General features: G+C 49.0%; 1 protein-coding gene across 2 annotated transcripts in view; it reads left to right on the forward strand.

Moving 5' to 3' along the window:
- Positions 1 to 3,298: 3,298 nt before the first annotated feature.
- Positions 3,299 to 23,400, forward strand: part of XYLT1 (xylosyltransferase 1) — a 312,287-nt gene continuing 292,185 nt past the window's right edge. Inside the window, exon 1 of one of the 2 annotated variants that reach the window (XM_033416459.2) lies at positions 3,299 to 3,960. In XM_033416459.2, the coding sequence (XP_033272350.1) occupies positions 3,607 to 3,960 (354 nt within the window). In that variant the 5' untranslated portion in view covers positions 3,299 to 3,606. The remainder of the gene's footprint in view (positions 3,961 to 23,400) is intronic. The other variant, XM_004285733.3, reaches the window with a different exon arrangement.

A 23,400-nucleotide genomic window follows, 5' to 3' on the forward strand; every position in this document is an offset into this window, starting at 1 on the left:
AATCTGACAGCTCCTTGAGGGTGAAGACCGTGCCCCGCCTCTCCTCCCGATTTCCCTCTCGGCCCCGAGCCTAGTGCTGGGCAAACCAGGAGCTCAAAACTACTGATTCACTGATTTTCTCTCCTCTCCTTGGAAAGCAGTGATGAAACAAGATTTGGGGATGGGGAAGGGAAGGGAATCCCACAAATCAGCTGGAACTTTTTTGAGCTCTGGCTCTCAGTTAATGCAAGAGTAAGAACCGTACTTAAAAAGAAAAATTCCTTAGGGAATCTTCTTCATTTCTATATCTCGCCTGCCCAGCATGACGCCTGGCACATAATAGGGTCCAATACATCTGTGTTGAATGACTGAATGAGCTTTAAAAATTCTCAAGAAACTTGCTGCTGTTGCTAATGGCTACTGCCGCCGGAGTCTCAGGCAGTGCTTGAGCTCCACGAAGGTGCCTGAGGTGCTGCTCGTCTGCCCTGGGGCAGGAAGGTGGGCCCTAGAATTCTGCCTTCCCGCTCCTCTATCTCAGGTGATTTTTTCCTCCTAAAAACCTCACATAAGCTGTTTATGGCACCCATAACCTGCCCGGAGCTTTTAAACCTCTTTTTCATGTGGCATTTTAGGAGTTGAGATAAACAAACCACTCTCTCTTTCTCCAGGGACTTGGGGGCCTGGATCCTTAACCTCACTCCTTCAGCCTGTGGCCCTCGAGGGAGCTGAACCAGAGTGTGGGCCCCAAAGGACTGTGGTTAAACGTATCACGTGGAGGAAGCAGATAACATCATTGCTGCTTAGAGGAAGAACGCAGCAGAGCCGTTGAAGCAAAGACGGGCCAGAGGGCAGGGATGACAAGAGTCTCCAGGGCAGCCTCTGCTGGATTGAAAAGCTCTCTTTAGACACGAGGAAGAGTTTTGGGGACATGACATGATGATCTTGGGGACCATCTCATCCAATCCTTCATTTGGCATGAAAGAAACTGAAGTCCTGGGAAAGGAGTGGCTTGCCCAAGGTCATGTAAGCATCACAGTGGCTGCATAGAGTAGAAGCAGCCTCCCCGGCACCTATTCCCACCTTCCTGTCAGATCCTGATCCCTATAGAACATCCAGGTGGTTGTAGGGAAGCTGGCTTCGCCCCGGTGCCAGAGGAGGTATATGGGGCCTTGGCCAAGCTGATCAGCACAGTCTATCTTTCTGGCCACAGTGCTTAGTTTAGGGGTGACCTATGACCTAAAGCTGGTTCAAAAAGAGAGAATATCTGGACCTTTGAGGAGAATGCTGGGAAATACTGACCCTCCTTCTCCTCGGCTAGAAATGAACAAAGGATACAATTAACTGATGTCTGGCTGTGACATGAAGAGAGGACCTCAGGATGAAGCAGACCTCATGAAAGGCAGAGAGGAGAGATGGAGAGTAAAAGAGTCCTAGGTCATAGTTCTGATTTGCTGGATCAAACTTCACCTGATACCTTTACTCTAGAACATTTGGTTATATGATCCAGCAAACTCTATTTTTAAAGGTATAATAAATGCTTTATTACTTGTAACCAAAATATTCCCAGGTGATAAACAGATGACAAGAGACTTGTGGCATGGCCATAGGAGCTCGCCTCTGTTCTAGCTCACTCCTGGTTAGGTGGGCTAAGCGCAAGGGGGAGGCCTCTGTGCCTGGCTACACGGCTGGCCAGGCTTGGGTAATCTGAAGGCTGAGTCTCATTTGAAGTTCAGACCACGCCCCCCGCCACCAGCTGGCATTTTACACTCCCAGTTCAGGGAAGCGGGCTGGCTTATTACCTGGATCCAGAAAGCATCTTTTTGGTGGTCACTCCTGCCCCACCCTCATGAACCCATAGCACTTTGTGCACATCTCCAAAGTGACACTGACCTCACTGCTTGTTAACGACCGACGTGCACATCAGGCTCCTCTAGACCCCAAGCTTGCTGAAGGGGAAATGAAGCCTTACCCACCTTTGGATTCCTGCACCTCGCTCAGTGTCTGACACGGCTTGATGTCCACAGACTGTCGTTGAGTGGATGAAACCATCTCTTCCCTGCCTCCTCTGATGGAGCCTCTTTATTCCTTCACTTTCCTCCCTTAAAATTAGGATCTGGTTTACAAACACAGTGGACAAGATGCAAAACGTTCACCCCGAGTCCAAGACTGACAAGCCGGGGATTTGATCTGCTATTGTATTCTGATAGTGCTAAGTCCTGTCTGGGCCACCCACTCCCTCTATCCGCTCACCATGTGTTCAGGGCTGCTGGGCAAGAGGACAGGGGAGGGAAAGACTGAGTCAGAGAAGGCTGACTATGAAACTTGAGGCCGTTGGGATCGTCAGCCTTAACCGTCGTTGGCAGAGGAGGAAGCTCAGGCCCAGGGAGGAGTCCTCCTGGCTCAAGGTCACCAGGACAGTCCAGCCCTGATGGGAAAGAACTCCACTTTAGAAGGCAAGACCTGTTCCCCCAGGAGGTGGGCCCTGTGCAGTCAGGAAGACGGGCTTCAGGGTGGATGAGAAGAATGGACCTGGTGGAACGCAGGGGCCAGACTTTGGGGCTTGCAGCCAGTGAAGGTTGAGAAACTCCACTGCGTCTCCCTTTCCCCATGAAAGCACTTGCTTGCCAACTGGGTTTGGAAGTCTCTTGGCTTGTTCGTCCTTAGGGATCAGAGAAGTGACTCAATAAAGCACTTAGTACAGTATATCTTTGGCACTAGGGGGTGGGGTGTGATTCAGAAGTCACTCACACTCATTTGTAGCCTCCTCCCTGCCCCTTCAAGCCAGGGATCCAGGGATCCACAGCGTGAGCCCCTTCCCTGGACGACACATTCCTGACACGTTTCTCCCGTCTCCACCTGCCAAGCAGTCTCTGTGCTCATAGAAGACACCTGGACCGCAAACTCCGGGCGGAGAGCCCGCTCCACTCAGCTGCCTCGTGCTTGCTTCCCACATGGAAGGGGATCTTAGGACCACCAGAGCTTCCCGACCTCCCCTAGATTCTGAGCGGGCCGACCCTCACCCAAAGCTCCCCCGGCTTTTTTGACCCCTCCTCGTCTTCTCGGCCGCGGGAACTGTCCCCCTTCCCCCACCCACTCCGGCTCGGGTCCTGAGGGTGGGGTGTGGGCCCCTTCAGCTCGCCCCCACCCCCTTCCTCTCCCTCCTCCTTTTCCCTCCCGTGCTCCGCCCCCAGGCCCCACCCCTCTCCACCCCAGCCCGCTTGCCCGCAGTCTCTTCCCCACCCCCGGCGACCCCAGCCCAGGCAAGGGGCTGCGGGGCGGGGGAAGCCCCGCGGGCTAGGCCCCCCGCCCTCCCCGCGCGCCCCGCCCGAGCGCGCGCGCCCGCCGCCCCCTTCCGCGGCCTCCAGCTCCCCGCCTCCCCGCCTCCCCGCCTTTCCCTCCTCCTGGTGACGTCCGGGTCCCTGCCCGTCTGAAAACTCCGCGCCGCGGCGGTGAAGGCGGCGGCGGCGGCGGAGGAGCGGCGGCGAGCCGAGGCGGCGGCGGCGGCGGCGGCGACCAGAGCGGGAGCCTGAGCGGCGGCGGCGGCGGCCGCGGGAGCCGCGGGGAGCGCGGGGGCGGCCCGTAGCGCCCGGGGTCCCCCGCGCCCCGCTCGCTCGCCGCGCTCCGAAGATGGTGGCGGCGCCGTGCGCTCGGAGGCTGGCCCGGCGCTCGCACTCGGCGCTGCTCGCGGCGCTCACCGTGCTGCTGCTGCAGACGCTGGTCGTGTGGAATTTCAGCAGCCTCGACTCCGGGGCCGGGGAACGCCGCGGGGGTGCAGCGGTCGGTGGCGCGGAGCAGCCGCCCCCGGCCCCGCGCCGCGAGCGCCGGGACCTGCCCGCCGAGCCGGCTGCAGCCCGAGGAGGAGGCGGCGGAGGCGGAGGCGGAGGAGGACGGGGGCCGCCGGCGCGGGCGCGAGGAGGCGGCCCCGGAGCACCCCGCGCGCAGCAGCCGGCCAGCCGAGGGGCACTGGCCGCGCGGGCGCTGGTAAGTAAGATGCCTTTTCGGCTCGCGTCCCGGAGGGAAGGAGGGAGGCAAGCGGGCAGGCGGCCCGACCCCACGCCCCCCAGCCCTTGAACCCCGCTCATCAGACCGGGACTCCCCAAGCCTGCTGGCTCCACATCTCTTTCCCCTGGAAGCCGGGGTTCGGTCCCTTCCCAGGCTCAGGGGCCGACGGCTGCCCCATCCCGAGTCTGAGGACTGCCCCCTTGGGGTCTGGGGAAGTTATCTCCAGAGGAGGCGCTTTGGGGGTTACCGGAGCCTGGCTGGGCCCCTGTACCCTGTCACTCTCGCTGGGCGCCCCGACTTGCTCTGTGCATGTGGGTGTTGGCGCCTCGCTCCCGGTCTGAGTGCCTGGACCGTGCCGGGATCCTCAGCTGCTGCTCTAGGCGGTGGTGCTCACCGCATCTCTGGATTTTGCCCAGCTGGGTGCAGGCAACTCAGTCCTCAGCTTGCTGCCTCGTTGTTTTTGCCTAGCCTGAGAGGGAGGGGGTCTGGGATCGGTGCCCCAAGTCCTCAGCCGTGCCCCGGAGTCAAGACTCAGTCTTGGGTGCCTGGTCTTACTTTGAGTCTCCTGTCTTCCATCCCTGGAAGTCTGAGACTCTTGTCTCCACCCTGCGCGTGTCTAACCTTGCCCTGTCCTGGTGCCGTCTCTCCAGTGTCAGGGCATGGCCCCTTCTCCTAGGTGGTTGTGTTTGGCTCTCTGTCTCGTGTGTGTGGCTAATTCCTGTCACCAGCTGTGTGTCAGATCACATCATCTCGACTTAGGCTTCTGTGGTTTACTTTGCCCTCCTTGGGTGTGAACAGACCAGGCTCTGAAACTGTTCCTTCCGCAGATCTTCTGGGGCCATCAGGGTGTCTTCTACCTGCCCCCAACTTCTCCAGGGGTGACTTTCACACCTTCTTTGGGCTGATTTGTTTAGCCCACTGAGCTAGGACCACACAGGAGAGGTCAGAGTCCCCAACTTCGGGCCAGAGTCTCAGTGCCCTGTGGGCATGTCTGTCTTGAGGCATAACGATGTGCTGTGTGTCTGTCTGTATCTTCATTACTCCGATTGCCTAGAGAGTTTCTCCCAGCCCTTGCGGACATTAGACACCAGGGGGTAGTTTCAGGCTCTCAGGTGTTGAATGCATGTCTCTGTCGTTTGTCACTTTGGGAGGCTTCACTGAAGGCTGCCTTCGGACACAGCGTGATGCTCTTTGATCTGCTAAACTTCTTTGGAGTCAAGGCGACCCTCTTTGCCACAGCGCTGCTCTTTGTACCTGTGGGCTGAGCCAGCCCAAGACGTGATGCGATGGCATTTCACGTTGCTGGCTGGTCTGTGTGGGTAGCAGGGAGAGACATCTTTTCCCCATTTGTGGGGAGGAGAGTGGAGTGAGATTCCTGATGGAGAACCAGAACATTCCGAATGCCTCTTATTTATAGCAAAGAGTACTCTCAGACACTGCCTTTGAACTCCAGGAGTGGATAGAAGAAACGCAATTAGAAGTTCTTTCTAGATTTGGAGGCCTGCGGGGAGGTGGGGTGGGAGGGCGTCAGGACATGCACCACTAGCCTGGGGAACACGTGGGAGGCATAGGGCTTACTGTACCCTTTGCATCCGGGGGTCCGGACAGGCATCAGGAGGTGCCTTTCCAGGCAAATACCACCTGTTGAAACAAGCGGAGGGAAGGAAGGAGGCCTGGTTGGTTGATTTCTTCCTGGATCCCTGACATTTTGGGTCCTATGTCCACACCTGCTTTGTGCGTTCAGTTCTGTGTCTTACTCTCTCATCCCCCAGCTCGGCTGCACTGAGGTTTGCAATTGGGAAGGTTAGTGGGAGCGTGCCACTTTTCCTTTTTTATTCCTTTTGGAACACCAGTTCCAGCAGCAGAGTTGCTTTGCTTTTCTGAAACTCTGCTTTCACCTGTAAGTCCAGTGACTATCCCCCTACACACATCTCCCAGTGTCTCAATTTCTTCCGATATAGACATAGCTGTATTTTGTTTTTTCTGCCCTTCTCCCTTCTTTGTGGTTGTCTACCATGCGGTTGTTCACTGCTGTCTCTCCTGGATTTGTACTTTATCTGTTTGTGTCCTCTCTCTTCCTTTCCCCGACGTCTACCCCAGTGCCCTGCTAGATCCTGAAATCACAGCACAGACCTGCCGGATGGAGCTGGGGGTCTGTCCTTCTCTAGCTGTGCCCACCCAAGCCCTGCCCTTCCACGGAGCTCAAGGAGACCAGAAGGGGGCAGGCTGTTCCCAAAGTCCGGCGTTGTCTGAGCTTAGGCTGCAGGCTGGGAGGAGAGGACCAGGCCTTGCGGCAGGCCACTGAGGCCCTCAGAACATATGGTTTGTTTGCAAACCCTGCCGAGGCTGCCGGTGTGTGATGCTTTGGCGGGAGACTCAGGAGTGGGACATAAAAAAAATTCCCTGTGATTTTCCAGATGACTCTCATAAAGAGCTGGTGAGGCACGTGCTTGGGAGATGATGCTTTGTCTCTGTGCTCTGCAGAGGATGCAGGTGGGGAGGACAGTTGTGGTTTTGGGATGCAGAGGGACTCTGTGGCTCTGGTGGTGGTGGCAGTGGGTGTGTCCCAAGGAGTGTCAGGCAGGCGCTGTGGACAGAGCATTTTCTCAACCAGACCTTGCTGCTTCCTTGTGTTCACCCTCCCAGAGCTTGTACCTTTTATGTTTGGGGAGCTGTACCCCAATGGAAGGACCTGATTGTAATTTTGGTGCATTTTAAGAAGTCAAAAAGAAACACCCAGTTTCTCAAGCAGACAGAGCCAGAGAGAGTGCAGGTGGCGGCGAGCCGGGCATATCCCTAAAAGATCTGCAAGCTCCCCTTTTCCTCTCCACCCTTGTCAGAGCTCTTACATATTAGAATTATTGGGTGGATGGCAGCTGAGTTTTGCGGCCGTGATACTCATCCCTTCATTGGGTCTCCAGTAAGCTGTGGATTTTATTGTCATCTCAGAATGTAAGAAACAGATGGGCTCACTTATGAAGGGAGGGAAAACATTGAGGAGAGTGTCAAAAAGATCACACTGCAGGTTCTGAATCAATTTTGGGGAGAATGAAAGAGAACTGTATGTTAATGTAACGAATGTTTATTTTCTTGCCCTTTGCCCCCACTGATCCTCTGAAGTCCTCACATATATTGCTTGTGCCCTTAGATAAACTATTACCCAGTAAGTTTCATTTAAGAAACCTAATTTTTTATTGCGCACACACACACTCACTCACACACTCACTGACACACTCTTAAAGTAGAATGGACTTTCTGTATTGTCTGACTCCTTTGAAATGTTGAATTTTCGGCAGAAATTCCTCATACTTCACATTACTCAGATAACTCAGGACTTTTTCAGACATTGGCAGTGACTTTGAAAAATTGGTTCACTGTATCCAGATCGCCTCTGGTTCTAACAGCCTCAGAGGCGTAGCTTTTCTTTCTATCCAAATGTTTTGAGACCAGAGAGAACAGAGGGTATTTTATTGATGGTTTGTTTTTCTCACACTCTCAATGGAGGTTTATTTTGCCTGAGCAGTGCATTACACTTTGTATACAGAAATATGCATCACTGAACAATATTTATCTTGATGCAAATGTTGCCATCTGCTTCATCATGTACTGGAAAATGTTAAATAGATAAATAAAAGTAGAAATTATTATATGCTTATATATATTTCACATATATATTCACTTTCCTTCCAGTCTTACACTTTAGACGTTCTCTCTAGTTTATCACTTCTTTTTATTTTAATCTTCCAGAAGGTTGAGTGTCAAATGCTTGCTGTTTTGCAAATAGGAAGCCAAAGCATAAGTTCCTGTTTGCTGGGGATTGTCCAACTTTGATCCATGGTCTTAATAGAAAAGGAAATTACTTTGAGCTAGAGCAGATATCTGACATCGTTGTGTGTGTGTGCGTGTGCGTGTGTTTCCCCAGAAAACAAAATATCCTTAAGGATATCTCTGCAGTAAGTGTCTGTCCTTCCACCCAGAGTTATTTATGATCAGTGGGGCCTTAAATCTACATGCAGAAAGACAAAAATGCAAGCTGCCAGCATAATTGGACCTGGTCTCTATCTTGGTCAATACTGCCCTAAGACTTGTCACTTATAACTCTCCCGGTTTTTCCTTTGCATCTCCCATTTCTATTGCCCCCAGCCCCTATCTACCAGAACCAGAAAGAAGATACTTTAGGGAAAATGAAAAAATAAATAAAATACAAACTCAACCTCAACAAAACCCAAGCTCAAAGGAAGGGGTATGGGAACAGGAGAAGAGTCACATGAAACCCGTGTCAGGCCCCAGCACAAGCGAAAGAGGCCTCCATTAACTATCCTTGGGTCCGCCTTTGCCGGGTTCAGGTCCCGGCTCTGCTCTTGGCCACCCCTGGGATCTTGGGCAAGTCATTCTCACTTCGTTCCTCTGAAAATCAGGGCCACCTCATAGGGTTATGTGAGGCTGAAATGTAATAATACGTGGGAGCCAATTTGCGCCTGGCACCTAATAATAACAACGGCCAAATGTGAGCCGTTGTTCTTAAAAAGAAACTCTTAGTATGTTTGAAAATAAGCAAATTTTCGCAATTATTCGTTTTCCCAAGCCAAGTAAGGCTTGAGTGTAATCCAAGGCAATAGAGTGCGTCCAACTCCTCTATGTGTCAGCGTGGAGCAGGATGGAATGTGGGGGAGGGAGGAGCATTGTTGAGTGCCAGCTGCCGGGCATCCTTCAGGTGTTTTGCATATATGATGTTATCTTTTTTATTACTACTACTATTATTATTAATTTGCAATCACAGAGTGGTATGCAGTTAATAGAACAGCAGTTATTTTGTACAAGTTGAATCAAAGACAGTTGAAGATGGGGAAAAAGCCAAACTCTATCTGTAACTAATTTGTACCACGTACCAATAAAACCTGCTTTAAATTTCTGTGCCAATTTAAACCCCTGTACTCTACCAGGCAAGGTTGGTGGCTATTGAAAATACCATTAAGGACAGGGCTATCTAAAGACAAACTTGATAATATGTTATTTTTACAAAAATGAAAAGATACTGTACAGTGTCCAGTTTAAAAACAAATCATAAATCATGCACATATGATGTTAATTGCTCACACGAAAAAATAATAATTCAGGATGTAAGAAGGTGTTATATACAGAATTGAGACTAAGGACTCCTGGCTAGAGATTGCTGCCCTTCTGAGTACCAGTTATGTGGCAGGGATAATGAAAGCTCTGAAGACATTACCTCACTATCTCAGTGAATCTTCCTAACTCTGTGGGATAGAACTGTTGCTGTCCCCACTTCACAGATGAGGAAACTGAGGCTCAGAGCAGGGAAGCAGCTTGCAATGCTGGGGTTGCAGCACAACTGGGATCCAGACCCAGGACTGCCCCATTCCAATCGATGTGCAGATTGCAGAGTGCCTTGTCTGTGTAGTTCTTTGACAAACCCTAAATGCAGCCAGCTCATTCCTGAAAATCTTCATACCACTTTTCTCACTTGTTGCAGATTCCTAAAAATGTGCCAACCCTGAGATACGCAGTTTTCCTTGAATCAGACCCCTGAATAACGAGACAAATAGAAGGGTAATCGTAATAACGGTAATGATGCCTGTGTAGCAGTTACGATGTGCCAGGCACTGTTCTTGTCCTCCTTATGTACTTTATTCCTTTAAGGAATGCACTGTTATGTTTCAACAGCCAACAGTCACGATGCTTAATAGAACCAGGCCCTGTTTGGGGTGTTTTACAAATATTAGCTTATTTAAACCTCATGCTACAGTGAGGAAACTGAGGCGTAGGGAGCTTAAGTAACTTTCCCAAGGTTCACAGTATAAATGGCAGAGCCGGGATTTGAACCCAGGCAGTCTGTGTTCTCAGTCTCTCTATTCCACTGTCTCCCTCTTCTAAGCATCTTGTGAAGGGCCCCAACCTTGGAACCACAGACCCCATTTAAGGAGGTGCATAGGTAAGTGATTCGGTCACAGTGCCCTGCCCCAAGGACAGGATTTTATGGTCCAGGAAAAGAAGGTGTCACCCTTTAGTGAAATATGCATCGTGCACCCTAGGGAGTAATTGAACTTGAACTGCTGAGTTGGTGGAGGAAGGTGTTTTGAATCCAACTCCCCCAGCCAGGGGAGGAGGGGAAGAGGGTGCTGTGCAAGCTTCCTTGACCAGAGAGACAGACTCCTGCTGGTCTGCTCACCGATGACTGTTCCCCAGGAGCCTGGGTGGAACCAGGAGGCGTCGCCAAGAACACGCAGGCACTTCCTTCTTTCCACCTGCAACAGAAACTACCTGTCTGCCCTCAGATACTCATTGGGTCGTGCCCTTCTGATCCCTGTAGGGCTGCTCCCTCCCCCATCGAAAGCCAGAGCCTTGAGAAGAAGGTGGCGGGGACAGGGCCAGTGTGTGTGTCACCTTCAACCCGTCAACACTGTAGTGAGCAGGGAGCTGGAGTGATTACTATCAGAGTCTGCGAGCCCAGACACCTGGCCGGATGGGGAAGGGGTGGGACCCTAAAGGCATTCTCCAGTCTTCTGGGGGAGGAGAAAATCTCCTTCAGGGCCCTCTGAGGGCAACAAAATGGATTTGTTCTGTGTCAGGCCTGGTTTGTTCCAGCCAGGTGACTGCTGGCTTATCTAATCCACGCTGATGTGTCCGGGGATGCTAATGACAAGCATTTCTCCTCCCAGGGGATCCTTTGCTGTAATCCTTGGCCACAAGTCACATGGTTTAAGCCCAAAGGAGTTGAGCTAATGGGGCAGAGAGATTGATGCAAACATCCCCTACCCAAGGGGTACAGACATTGTAACTATGATCCTGATGAGAAGGAGGGGGGCTTCTCTTTATTGAATGTTTACCTTGCTCTAGACACTGTGAAGCACTGGGAAGACATGGTCTTATTGAATCCTGTCCTGCAAGTTAAGGGCTCTTAGTCTCATCTGTTTTACTGATTACAAGTAATAAAAGCAAGACAATAAGTTGGATGAAAGTGAGAGATAAGAGGGAACCAGACTAGGAATTGAAGGTTCATGGTGACCCCAAAGTTGCGTTCTTGGTTTCTACCCAATTCAGAGTCAGTAAGTCCCCTGTCCTTTACCCCTGCCCTGTCTCCCCTCCCTCCTATCCGTGCATGCATCTATCCATGCTTCCATGCGTCCACCCTTGCATCCATCCACATGTCCACCCATTCACCCATCCACCCGTCTTCCACTCCAACCGTGCCCAGCACTGGGACTGCCTTTGTGAAACAGGACAGATGTGCCCCTCCCCTCAGGGAGGGCTGGTCCAGCAGGAGAGGGTTAGGGCCACGGCCTATCAACAGAGAGCTTCCTTTCCGGTCCTAGCCCAGTTCACTCCAGAGTGGCTTCTTGGACACAAGAGAAAGGTGTCCTCTGTCAGGTGGGGCCTGGAAGCCCTCAAGTCTCCTCCCACCCCCAAAGCTGCCAGACTTGAGACCTGACTGCTCCATCCATGGAGTTCAAGCGCATCTTCTGGCCGAATAAGGAGCCCAGAGACAAACCCAGAGATGTGGTTTGTGAGGGGAGCAGCTGGTTGGAAGCTGGGAGGGCTGGGAGGCGTGTCATGAAGTGTCAGGTTGAGGGAGCAGTGTGTGACCCAGACACGTTCCTTCGCCTCCTGGGGCTTGGTGTCCTCACCTGCGATGCAGGGACCTTCCTACCTGGGAGGGCTTTGCGATGAGGCACAGCCCCTGCTCCCACCTTCACCTGACGCAGCCTCACCACGAGAGATGTTTCCAAGACCGGCCCTCGTATTCACGGCCCGTGGGTAGGTTTCTTTTGGCCCACACTGTCTTAAAATAAAAACTGAAGTCTAAGGATTAGGATAGAAGACAGCGCGGATGTTTGGAATGCCTTTAAAAAGTCATGAGATGTGGCAGCACTGGGCCACAGCCTTTCCTGTTGTCCACTGGCCAAGCTGGGAGGACCTTCCCGAGATCCTCCAGGTTCCCGAGAGCCCCCCCGCCCCAAGATCTCTTCCTTTACCTGTGATACCTGACTGGGCCCTTTAGGCTGATAAGTTTGCAGCCTCTGCTTAGAAGATCTCCGTGTTCACTGTGACGAGCTAAAAATAAGCATCTGTGGTCACTTTTCAGTGATCCCCATATGGTTTATTCACAGCACTTCTTTACCCTGAGTGCCTTTGCCTTCCGCAGGCCTGATGGTGGTTTCCTTCCTTCTCTCCCTGCCGTTGGTGTAAACCCAGAATATGCAAATTCTTGTAAGCATTAGGCATTAGGACGTTGTGAAGGCAGTGTCCTCAACAAAAATAGAATCGTGCATTCTCCAGTTTGGTGGACTGGTCTCCCCTCTGCCGGGGGCGTGGGTAACACGCTGTTTTGAATCATCTGCCTTCACTTTTCTGAGCGCCTCACCACCTTGCCCTCCCCCGCCCCCCACAACATGTGTTGGGATGTTGTGAGTTGTCAGAGAGCTGGCCAGGGGTTGGAAGAGTGGGACGTTCCGGAGCATCTTGGCTCAGGTCCCGACTCTGTCAAGGGACAAACCCTGACTTTCACCTCTGAGTCTTTTTGGCATTTCTGCCAGATGATGCTAATAAGCTCACTCCACCCCCTCACTGACTTGTGAGGATGTAATTCGATAAACAGATGAGAAAGCATTTGGAGGCTCAGAAACCCTGCGTGAATATAAGACGGGGCTCCCGTCTTTGTTCTTGGAGCAGAAGAATGTGGGAGCAGTCAGGCCAGTTGGCAGTGCTCCCCTCCCATCGCCTTGTAACCCCTGGGGGGCGAGGAGAGAATGAATGGGTGAAATCCACCAGAGGTTTCCCACCCACTCCTCCATCTGCCCATTATTTCAACAGGTAGTGTTTGAGTGTTTGTGTACCAGGCACTGCACTACAAAGTATGGGGGAAGGCCGGCTGTGCCTGCCCTCATGGGGTTTATGGTCAGGAGGCAGGATGACTCCCAAAGAAACAAATTTTTTTTGTTGTTGTTGTGGTACACGGGCCTCTCACTGTTGTGGCCTCTCCCGCTGCGGAGCACAGGCTCCGGACGCACAGGCTCAGCGGCCATGGCTCTGCGGCATGTGGGATCTTCCCGGACCGGGCCACGAACCCGTGTCCCCTGCATCGGCAGGCGGATTCTCAACCACTGCACCACCAGGGAAGCCCCAAACAAATTTTTTAAATTATCAAATTGTTCCAAATGCAGTGACCTCCAGTTGGGGTGCTGAGAGAAGACAAGAGGCTGTGGGTGAAGATTTATTTATGATGGGGTGGATTAATGTTACCTGTTTTTGCTTGAGGACTTATTCTGGACGGACATCTTTTGCCAGAGTAGCTCCAGACTGACCCTAGGAATCCGAAGTGTGATATGCACGTGGATTCTGATACACCAGTGATTGAAGGTGCTATGTGGGTAAACAGTCTCTATTATAGCAGCTTTTTTTTTTTTTTTAAAGAAGATGTTGGGGGTAGGAGTTTATTTATTTATTTATTTTTGCTATGTTGGGTCTTCGTTTCTGTGCGAGGGCTTTCTCTAGTTGCGGCGAGCGGGGGCCAGTCTTCATCACGGTACGCGGGCCTCTCACTCTTGCGGCCTCACTTGTTGCGGAGCACAGGCTCCAGACGCGCAGGCTCAGTAGTTGTGGCTCACGGGCCCAGTTGCTCCGCGGCATGTGGGATCTTCCCAGACCAGGGCTCGAACCCGTGTCCCCTGCACTGCCAGGCGGATTCTCAACCACTGCGCCACCAGGGAAGCCCCTGTAGCAGCTTTTAATAAAGAGTTCCTATTCATACCTGTGCAAAATTTATTTATTTCCTAACTTTTGCCTATATTTTTAAATGTTTTTTTAACCAAAATATATACACAAAAGTGCACGTTATTCTAAATGTATAATTCGATGAATTTTCACGAACTGAACACACCCAAGTAACCCATACTCTCAGACGAAGAAACAGGGCATCTGTGACCTCCCAAATGCACCCATCCCTTGCTTCTTGGGTGAACATTTTTTAACACTTGTCATAGCTGTATATATCTTTAAATGTTTATTAGGGGAAATAGGTGGATATAGCCAGTCAATCAAAATGACCGCGTCAGGGCTCTTACTGCTTAGCATGCAGGTGAAGGGGCATTTATGTAAAAAGAAGTTAGTTAACATAATGAAAATGTGTAAATTGTAGTATCTAAAACTCTCATTCTAATGCTAATCCTGACCTCGGTTTAGATGTGTGACTGACAGGGGGGCAATGGAATGACCAAGGTTTGGTAAACGTTGGCTTAACCAGTTTGAAGATACCCTGCGCTTCTGGTAAACAGCTGTGCTGTTTTGTTCTCAAGTCCAAGTGGAAAGGATTTAAGTTAGACATTAGGAGGAACTGTGCTCTGGGCCTGTTTGAGTGGACATCCCCGTCGTGGGCCCTCTCTGAGGGTTTGGGTCGCTCTCTGCATTGCTTCTATAGCTGTGGGCCTTCCCCAGCCCATCTTCTGGACTCGGGTCTGGACTCTTCCTGTGCATCTCTTGGCTTCACGCTGAGCTTCCACTTCACACTGACTCTTTGTGCTCGAGTCCCCCGTGTGTTGGACATGAATCAGCTGTGATGAATGGGTCCCCAAATGGGCCCATAATGACTACATTAACTTAACCGTGAACCTAGACTCTGTCTTCAGAACCAGGATAACAGAACCACAGTACAACTGGAACAGCATTTCAAAAGGGCAGTGGAGACGACTAATCATTTTATAAAGAGCAAGAGGAGAAGCAATAAAAAGAGAGCCCAAGGACGGCATGGTCTTAGCACTCAACCAGACTCACGTTAATAAAATAAACAAATGTTTTTCGTAATGGAGAGCTAATGTATACATTAGTTGAGGAGAGTATTAGAACCAGATTAGATGGATCAAGTAGAGCAGTGGTTACGTCGTTAAGCATCCTTTCTTTGGGGATGTGGAAAAGTTGTTCTCTCTTTTTTTCTTCTTTCCTTGTGAAATGGTGCTTTATTAATTAGAGAGGTAATGGGGAATCTTTTTTTTTTCCTCCCAGACTGGTGGCTGTTTTCTATTTATTTTTTAATGTACGACCATGCTTTGCAGATGTTCTCTTTGAAATAAAAGCCTATTCATTGTCTCTCTTCCTCTCTCTCTTTTATCCCCAGCTCAGAAGGGGCAGCTGTTATAAAAGACACAAACAGAGAACCCTGTTTGCTTGTCATCAGGCATTACAGAAGATCCCATTCCCCATGTAAAATGCCCCCATTACCTGCGCTTTCTCGTAGTCCTACTGAGGAATAGTTTTTGAATTGTTACATCTGATTCCCTCTTCTTTAGAAGAGGAGGTGATGACAGAGAACAGGGTGGAGATGACCTCAGGGAAGCTCTTAGGAGAAAAACTGACCTGTTTGCAGATGGGCGTGGACTCGGTTGTTAACTCCTCTTAGGGCAGAGGCTGCCTGCTGTTTGGCTTTCTGTTAGGGTTAAAGAAAAAAAAAATCATGTGGAGCAGACGAACTCTTTTTTTGGAGTGAGCAGGTGGTATTAAACCCCCAATAAAAGTGGACGCTGTGAAGTACCGATGAAGGGAGCTGGGCCCTCTGTGGGTTGGAGCTGGGCAGCATAGAGCTGGCTTTCTTATTCTCCTTGGTTTGGTATTTTAGTTTTTTTTTTTTTTAAATTAAATTACTGGCCAGCATTTAAAAATCAGTGATTTAAAATAAAAATTGTTTGGCATTCCTATGAAAAATTTTGAAATTCTGGCCTTTATTCCCAAAGAGGTAATAATTTGAGGGAGCAGGGGAAGATGTGGTTGTCCCCCTACATGGAACCCCTCTTTCCAGTTTTCTACGGAGCCCACCTGTCTACTTGGCTTATTTGTGTTTCTTGCAGGACCACTGTTAGGATTTGAGTTTACAACTCTCAAAATAATAATAATAATAGCTATTATCTATTAAATGCTATGTGCCAGGCACTGTGCTAAGCAGCATCTCATGGACTATCTCATTTAATCATTATAACAACCTTATGATATTATTCCCATTCACAGATGAGGAAATTGAGGCATAGAACAAGGAATTGCCCAAAGTCACAGACAGTAGACTTGGAATTTGAACTCAGGCAGTGTGGCTGGGGAGCCCGTGTGTAAGATCACTTGTGCTGCACAGAATGTTTTAACAAAGCAATTCTGGTTAGGAATTCTTCACATTGACTTTGCAAAAGGGTGGCACTGTTTGCCCATTGCATGGATGGAACCAGTGAGACCCATCAAGGTCAAACCATGATGGAAAATGCAGATCATGACTCACTATCTCTAAAGAGAGGACAGGCATGAAAATGACCGTGGGACTTGGGCACTGGTGAAGCTGGCAGTCTGGCCGTGGCAGAAGGACCCTCACCAGGATCCCCACCATCCTCACACTCACACAGAGCAGGGCAGGGGTGGTGGCCTCCACCCTCCATCCTTGCAGCAGCGAGGTAGTATCTACAGGGTAATATTTTGATAAGTTGCTGATTTGTATTAAAATAATAATTACAGTGATAATTACGAGCACAGATTTCGGTGAGGCTCAGCTGCTGACTGTGAGGAAAAATAATTAACTGCGTATTCTCTCGGAATCAGATGGAAACCAGGCCTGGCCTTTCTCCTTTGTGTGGATCCAGCACAGGTTCTGCTGCAGGTTGAAGGCCACATGTTTTGCCAGATGCTGTTTATGTTCACAGTATCGATGGCAGATCTCTGCGCGAGGAGGAGCTGGTCATCGGGCGAACACCATTGCCTCCTACCAGCATGGACAAAAACAACCTGATTGAGATCTATGGGCTCACCATCCTTTAACTCATGAAATGCACCTCTCCCTGGAAGCAAATGCAAAAACAGCTAGAGGAAAAGTGATTTAAATCTACCTTTAATAAGTAAATGCTTGAGCATTGGCTGTTACCTGGCCATAGTGATGGCTTTGTAGCTAATTTAATTGGAAGGCTGTGATTCTCTTTACATGTCTATTTTTGAAGCCGATTGAATGGTCCTGCCTTGATTTTAACCACTTGCTAAATTTCACTTGAAGCAGAACATACGTACAGAAGAGGGCAGAAATCATGAATGTACAGCTCAACCAAGTGGCCATGCTTGAATGATGAGGACTCAGATCCAGAGCACGGAGCATAAGTTACGGCTCCCTTCTCCTTAGGATCCTTATTCCCACTTCTAATCCCTGTGTCTCCAAGGGTAACCTTTATCATGATTTCTGACCCCATAGATTACTTTTGCCTCTTTTTAGCAATGGAATCATGTGGGCCATACTCCCTTGTGCCCACTTTGTTTTGCCGAACATCGCTTGTGATTAGATTATATGAGATCACATCAGTGGTTGGCAGACTACAGCCCACAGGCCAAATCTAGCCCATTGTCTGTTTCTGTATGGCTCATGAGCTAAGAATGGATTTCATATTTTGAAATACATGGTTGGGAAGAAAACCAAAAGAAGGATATTTTGTGACATGAGAAAAGCACTGAAATTTAAATGTCAGCATGTATCAATAAAGCTTTATTGGAATCTGGCCATGTCCATTTGTTTACATACCAACAATGGCTACTTTTGCCCCCTAATGGCAGAGTTGAGTAGATTCAACAAAGGCATGTGGCCCACAAAGACCAAAAGATTTATATCTGGCCCTTTACAAAGAAGTTTGCTGACTCCGTATCTGTATTGTTTCATGTATTTGTAATTGTCCATTTACATGGCTCTATAGTATTTCATTGTGGAACACACCACAATTTACATAGCTGTTCTGTTTATTGGAAGGATCCCGGGTTTGGGCCATTACAAAGAGCACTGCTATGAACATTCTTGTGCAGGTCTTTTGGTAAAAAAAAATGTTCATAAGCATTCCTATTGGGTATATATGTAGGAGAAGAATTGATTTTGCTGCTCTGTTTTGTTGTTTTGTTTTTTAAATGGGTTGATTTGACAAGTGTATTTAAATTTGGAAGTCTTACTTTCCCTACTAGGGAGTAAGGCTCGGTGATATTTTCATGTGTTGAAACTCTGGAACAAGGTTTACTTTCAAAAAAGTAATTAGTCTTGCAAAATAGAGCATCCGTAGACCCTCAGTTCATTAGTGGATTACTGTTCTTCCATCTCAGTACCTTCAAGGATGCTGGGAACATGCCTGATATTAACTGCTTTAGTTGCTTTTGGGAATGGTGCCATCACTGAATTTCTTATACCGAAGCCATATTGTCCAAAGGCCTCTTATCTTTATGCGGCAAAACGGGTCTGGCAGAATTAGGTGAGTTTTTCCGATGTCGCTTTCTGCTTTGATTGACTTCTGTTTATCTCTAGCTGTCCTGCTTTTCTTGCTGGGAAGCAGATGAATACAGCTCTACATCCCCAATAAGATCTCTAGCCTACAGTAGCATGTGTCATTTGGCATTGAAACAGTGTGCTGAAATGTCCCTTCGGGGACTGCAGACATTGTATGTGGCCACAGCAATGGAGCTCAGAGATTTCCCCCTAAGGAGCTGTCTTCCTGTGCGTTGTCAGTATTGTTTAGCAGCGTCGGTCCTGTGTCAGTTCCTGCAACGCTGGTCCTTTTCTATTTGCTGTCCCACTTTTGCAGGCAAAGACATTGACAGGGTTGGGAGAAGAATGTCAGGATTCCCTGGGATCCACCGGTCTTTCAGGTTTGCTTGGCACTGCCTGCAAATGGCTTAATATTCTTTCTGGAGCTCTTCAAAGAGTCGTATCGGCTTCCTTTTTCTAGCCAGCACACTTTACCAGGGATAAAGTCCTGTTTGTTTTAATCTTGCCTTCTGGTTGCACCTTGTGCAATTAACAACCTTAAGGAATGTCACAAGAGAAGATGTTCAGAGGATATTTTAGTATTTCTTTTGGAAGACAGTTGGATTCTGTGGTGAAGGGGATAATGGAATTGAAACCTAGTCTCAGCTAAAATGTAGTAGTGTAGCTGACTCAGTCTCAGGCAGCCTCAGTTTTATAGTCTTTAAAATGGGGTTACAGAGCAATACCATTGTGGGTAATAATTCCTAGTATGGAACTAGATCAGAGAAATTTAATCCTTAGATTCTGGTAGTTCCTCCCCCTCCTTAATAGGTTGTTTACTTTCTTTGTTTGGATATTTACTTTTGAAAAGATAAAACTTTCTTTGGTAAGCATTATATGAAATTCTTTACAAAGGGGTGTGTGTGTGTGTGTGTGTGTGTGTGTGTGTGTCTTCTAGGAGATGGCCTTTTCTTTTTAAAGACTATTTTCTAGATGTTCTAAGATGCCCTAATTAAAATAGATAATTAATTTGTCTCAAAAGAAACATAATAGATTTCAAAAGTAGAAATTGTGCAAGCCTCATTTATAAAACAATAAGATATATTAAAAGTTAGCCTCTAAAAGGCTAGCATTAGAAAATTTAAACAAACCAACAAAACTCTTGTAAGTAACTCTTAAATCAAAGGAGAAATCAAACTTAGAATTTCATATTATAGGGTGATGAATGAGAATGAGAATACCTCATATCAAAACCCATGAGATGAGGCTAAAACTGTGCCCAGAGGAAAATTAATAGCCTATTATAAAAGCACTTTAGCTTTGGACATTAAGTACAGAAGATGAAAATGATTAAGACTCCAATTTTTATTTTAAAAAAATCATTGCGAACAACCTGAAAGAATGTAGGAAAGGGGCTAAATAGAAATAAAAGCAGAAATTCATGAAACATGACACAAACACGGTAGCAGTTGTTCTACAAGATCCTCTAACGATTAAGCACGCAATATTGATCTAGTTCCTCCTAGGGTTAGAATCTGTGAATGGGCTGCGTGTTGCTAACTCCCAACATTTGCTCAATGCTTCTGTTATGGCTGCTGAGTAAAGGAAGCAGTGGATAGCAGGAAGAGTCCCTGAACTCTCATGTTATTTGGCCTGGGTGGGTTAGAGGAAGTTATCGCTTAGCCTGTCCACATCAAGGCAGAGCCAGCCTCCTGCGCTTTTTTTCTTTTGACCAACTCCGTCTTGCCTTTAAGAACAATACAGCTGGCAGGGCATTTTGTTATTTTGTAGAATACATTGACACTCCCGCAGGTTCCGGGAGAGATTTACCCCCAGGTCTGATGCCTTCCTGGGTCTTGTAAAGGCAGCGTTCTCCTTGTCCTGGAGTTACCTGTTGGGGTTGGGTGGGGACTTGAGAGTGGACGTTGGGAGCCGGGCAAGAGGCTTCTGTCTCGCTAAGCATAGGACTACTCTCCGGGAGGAATGGGAAGCCAACCTCGTGGGCTGGGGTTCGGTTTTAATGTCCTCCAAGCAGCGTCCATTGAGGATCTATGGTGTATCATGTGCTAGACATTTTACATGCATGTATCGCTGTCTAGATTTACCCAGAACATTCACTTATTCATTCATTCATTCCCAGTATTACCAGGGACCTACTGTGTGCGAGGCATGTGCTGGGAGCTTTGGACAAAACAGGATCCCAGCCTGCTTGTAGCTCACGTCCTGGTGCAGGGACAGTGAGTAATGGAGGGGTCATCCGGGCAGACTTTTCCAGCAAGGTGAAATTTAGGGTGAAACAAATAGAAGGTAGTCAGGCACGGATTGGGGGAAGATGGGGACAGAGTGTGACCTTCATGAGCAAGGGCATAAACGTCAGCTGGGGAGAGACAGGAGCCAGGGCCTGCAGGGGCTTCTGGGCCACTGTGCGGCGTTCTCTTCTGTGAGGGTCCCCGCAGCCCCGTCAGTGTATTCATCAGCCCCGTTTTCCTAAAACCTAAAAACGTTGACTGGGTTAGACGTTATGTGATTTGGAGGTGGCCCTCGAACAGATGAAAAAGTTTACTGTTGTCCAAAACCATTCTGTCTCCAGTGGTCTTTTCAGAGCTTCTCTGTCTTTATTGCCACTCTGCCTCCAAACAGGAAATATTCCTGCCTTTGCAGGGGCCTCTCACATCCCCGCCTGCTCCTCCAGCATGATGTCTCCAACTCGGAACTTTTCTCTGCATTCATCTCCATATCAAAACTCACCTGTCCTGCGTCCCATTCTCAGGGAGTTTGTTTGATATTGGCATCCTGCACCAACCCTAGCCTGGTAGCATCAGCCCAGAGAAGTGGCAGAGAGGGGCCTGCTGGCCTGGGCCCGGCAGCTGTTCTGGCTGTGGCAGGCGCTGTGCCGTGCTCCCGGGTTGCTTACGCAGTTCACGAAGTGGATCTGTTCTTCCAGGAGTCAGACACCTGGGGACCAGTCCTTGTTCTGCATCTCACTTGGCGTGGCTTTGGTGTGGTCCTCTCAGGGCCTCTGTCTCCCCGTCTTTCAGCTGCACTAAGAGATTTCCAAGTCCGTTATGTTCCCCACTTTTAGGTCTTTTGTGGTTTCCTGTGCCCTGGTTGCATGTCTGTCTTCTTCCAGCTATGACCTGCCCCCAGCAGGGGAAGTTACGGGGAGCCTTACCCACCTACCCCATGTATAGTTGGCTGGTCTGGTGTGGCTCATGTGCAGAAAAGGGTCTTATTCCCCCCGACATCCACATCCTTCTGCTTGATGATAAACTCCAGTGTCTTAAGACCGTATTGGGAGTCCCCATCGCTGTCACGGCTGGTCTCTGGCCCACTGCCTCCGTCAGGGCATCCCCAGTGCTAGAACAGTGAATGGCACACAGTAGTTGCTCAGTAAGTGTTTTTTTGTTTGTTTCCTTCAGAAATTGCGTGAAAGATCAGACGATGACATGCTCTAAAAGAGCCATAGAGCCCTGCTTTCAAATGACATTTTAACACCCAGAGGTCAAAGATTTTGCTAGAATTTGAATCATGTGTTTTTCCCTGGTTTCTCATCGGCTCCCCAACCACATTGATAGCACCTTAGGATTTACTTCGTGTGTTTAGTACCTGATGCAGAGACCTGTGGATGAAGATGTTGATGATGGTACCTAATAATAATAATTAAATAATAATAATAATAGCGGGTAACATTTATTAAGCACTTACCACATGCCAAGCATTTTAACTTTTAATGCTTCCAACGCCCTGGGATGTGAGCATTGTGGAAGTTACTGTTTTGTGGACTGAGGAAGTAGGGCACAGAGAGGTTAAGTGACTCCCCCGAGATTGCACAGCTGGTAATAGGCAGATCTGCATTTTCACCCAGGCAGGCTGGCACCTGATAACCACCATGTTATCTAATGCTAAGTCCTCCTCATGTGATTGAGAATTGGCTGGACCAAGGTGGACCAGGGGAGGTCCCCTCTGCCAGCTCTGGCCCCACCCCTTCCCTCTAGCCTGCAGGTGTGGCAGGTCTCCGTCTGCTTCTGCGCTCTTCAGGGTCTCCCGTTCTCCAGGCCCACAGATGGGGCGAGTGAGAGGCTGGCCACTGCAGAGTCTTCACCCGGGATGGGGCTGCAGACGTGGCCCTCCCTCCATTGCCATGGTCAGCTGGCCCCATGCAGATGCCGGTGGAGAGCTCGGAGGAGAGGCACAGACTTGGCCTCATCCTAGGGAGAGGAGGTTGGGCTCTCCAGGCCCAGAGGAGCTGTTCTATTGCTTTTCATCATGTAGGAAGAGGAGGAGGAAGAACTGCAAGAGGGGAAGGGTGGCCTGGCTGACTTAGCTGTTCCTCTCCTTCCTCCCTCCAGAGAGATGTGGGGACTGGATCCTGTTCCCAACTCAGCCGTGAATGTCTGTGTGCCCTTCAGTCAGTCACGTATCCTCTCTGTACCTGCTTTCTCACCTAAAATTAATATAATGATTGTAATAATAATAACTGACCTCATTTTAAGATGCATATTTTTATATTTAATAAATAGAATTTCTAACATCTGGGATGAATTTTACAATTGATGTATTTCCTTTGTTTCCTAACACAGCCTGTTGCCCTAAAACGGTTTTCAAACCAATGATGCATCTCAGAAGCCATGGGGTCTTAGAATTAAGAGGCCATGGTGTCTGTGAGGTACCAAATAAGGTGGTACCTGAGCGTTTTCACACGTGCCATTTTATTTACTCCTAACCACAGCCCTAGGGTGTAGGCGCCATTACTGTCCCATTTTACAGATGGAGAATGAGGCTCAGAGAGAGAAAACTGAGGCTCAGAGAGAGAAAAAGTGGCTTGCATGGAAGGTCATGCTTGTTTAAGCAGCAGAACTAGTGCTCAGCCACGGATGGGTCTGATGCCAGAACCTGAAAGTCTTTCCCAAGGGTGTTGGGTAACATCTCTTTCCTTCTCCCCGGGATGTGGGAAGTTGTTCCTGAAGATAGCCTCAGGTTTTTCAGGGGAAAAATGTTAATGGTGGCCTTAATGGCTCATAAGCCCCTGCCAAGTATCAAAAGTTCTTGACCATGAGCTTGGCAGGGCGACAGCACATCTGGGAGACCTTTGCAAGTCGTGCTTTCTGCAGAACACAATGTTTTCTGAGTCTGAAGGATTTTAGAAAATAAGGTGGGATTCATCCCAGAGC

The sequence above is a fragment of the Orcinus orca genome, chromosome 16 (assembly GCF_937001465.1).
Source record: "Orcinus orca chromosome 16, mOrcOrc1.1, whole genome shotgun sequence".
NCBI classification, from domain to species: Eukaryota; Metazoa; Chordata; class Mammalia; order Artiodactyla; family Delphinidae; genus Orcinus; species Orcinus orca.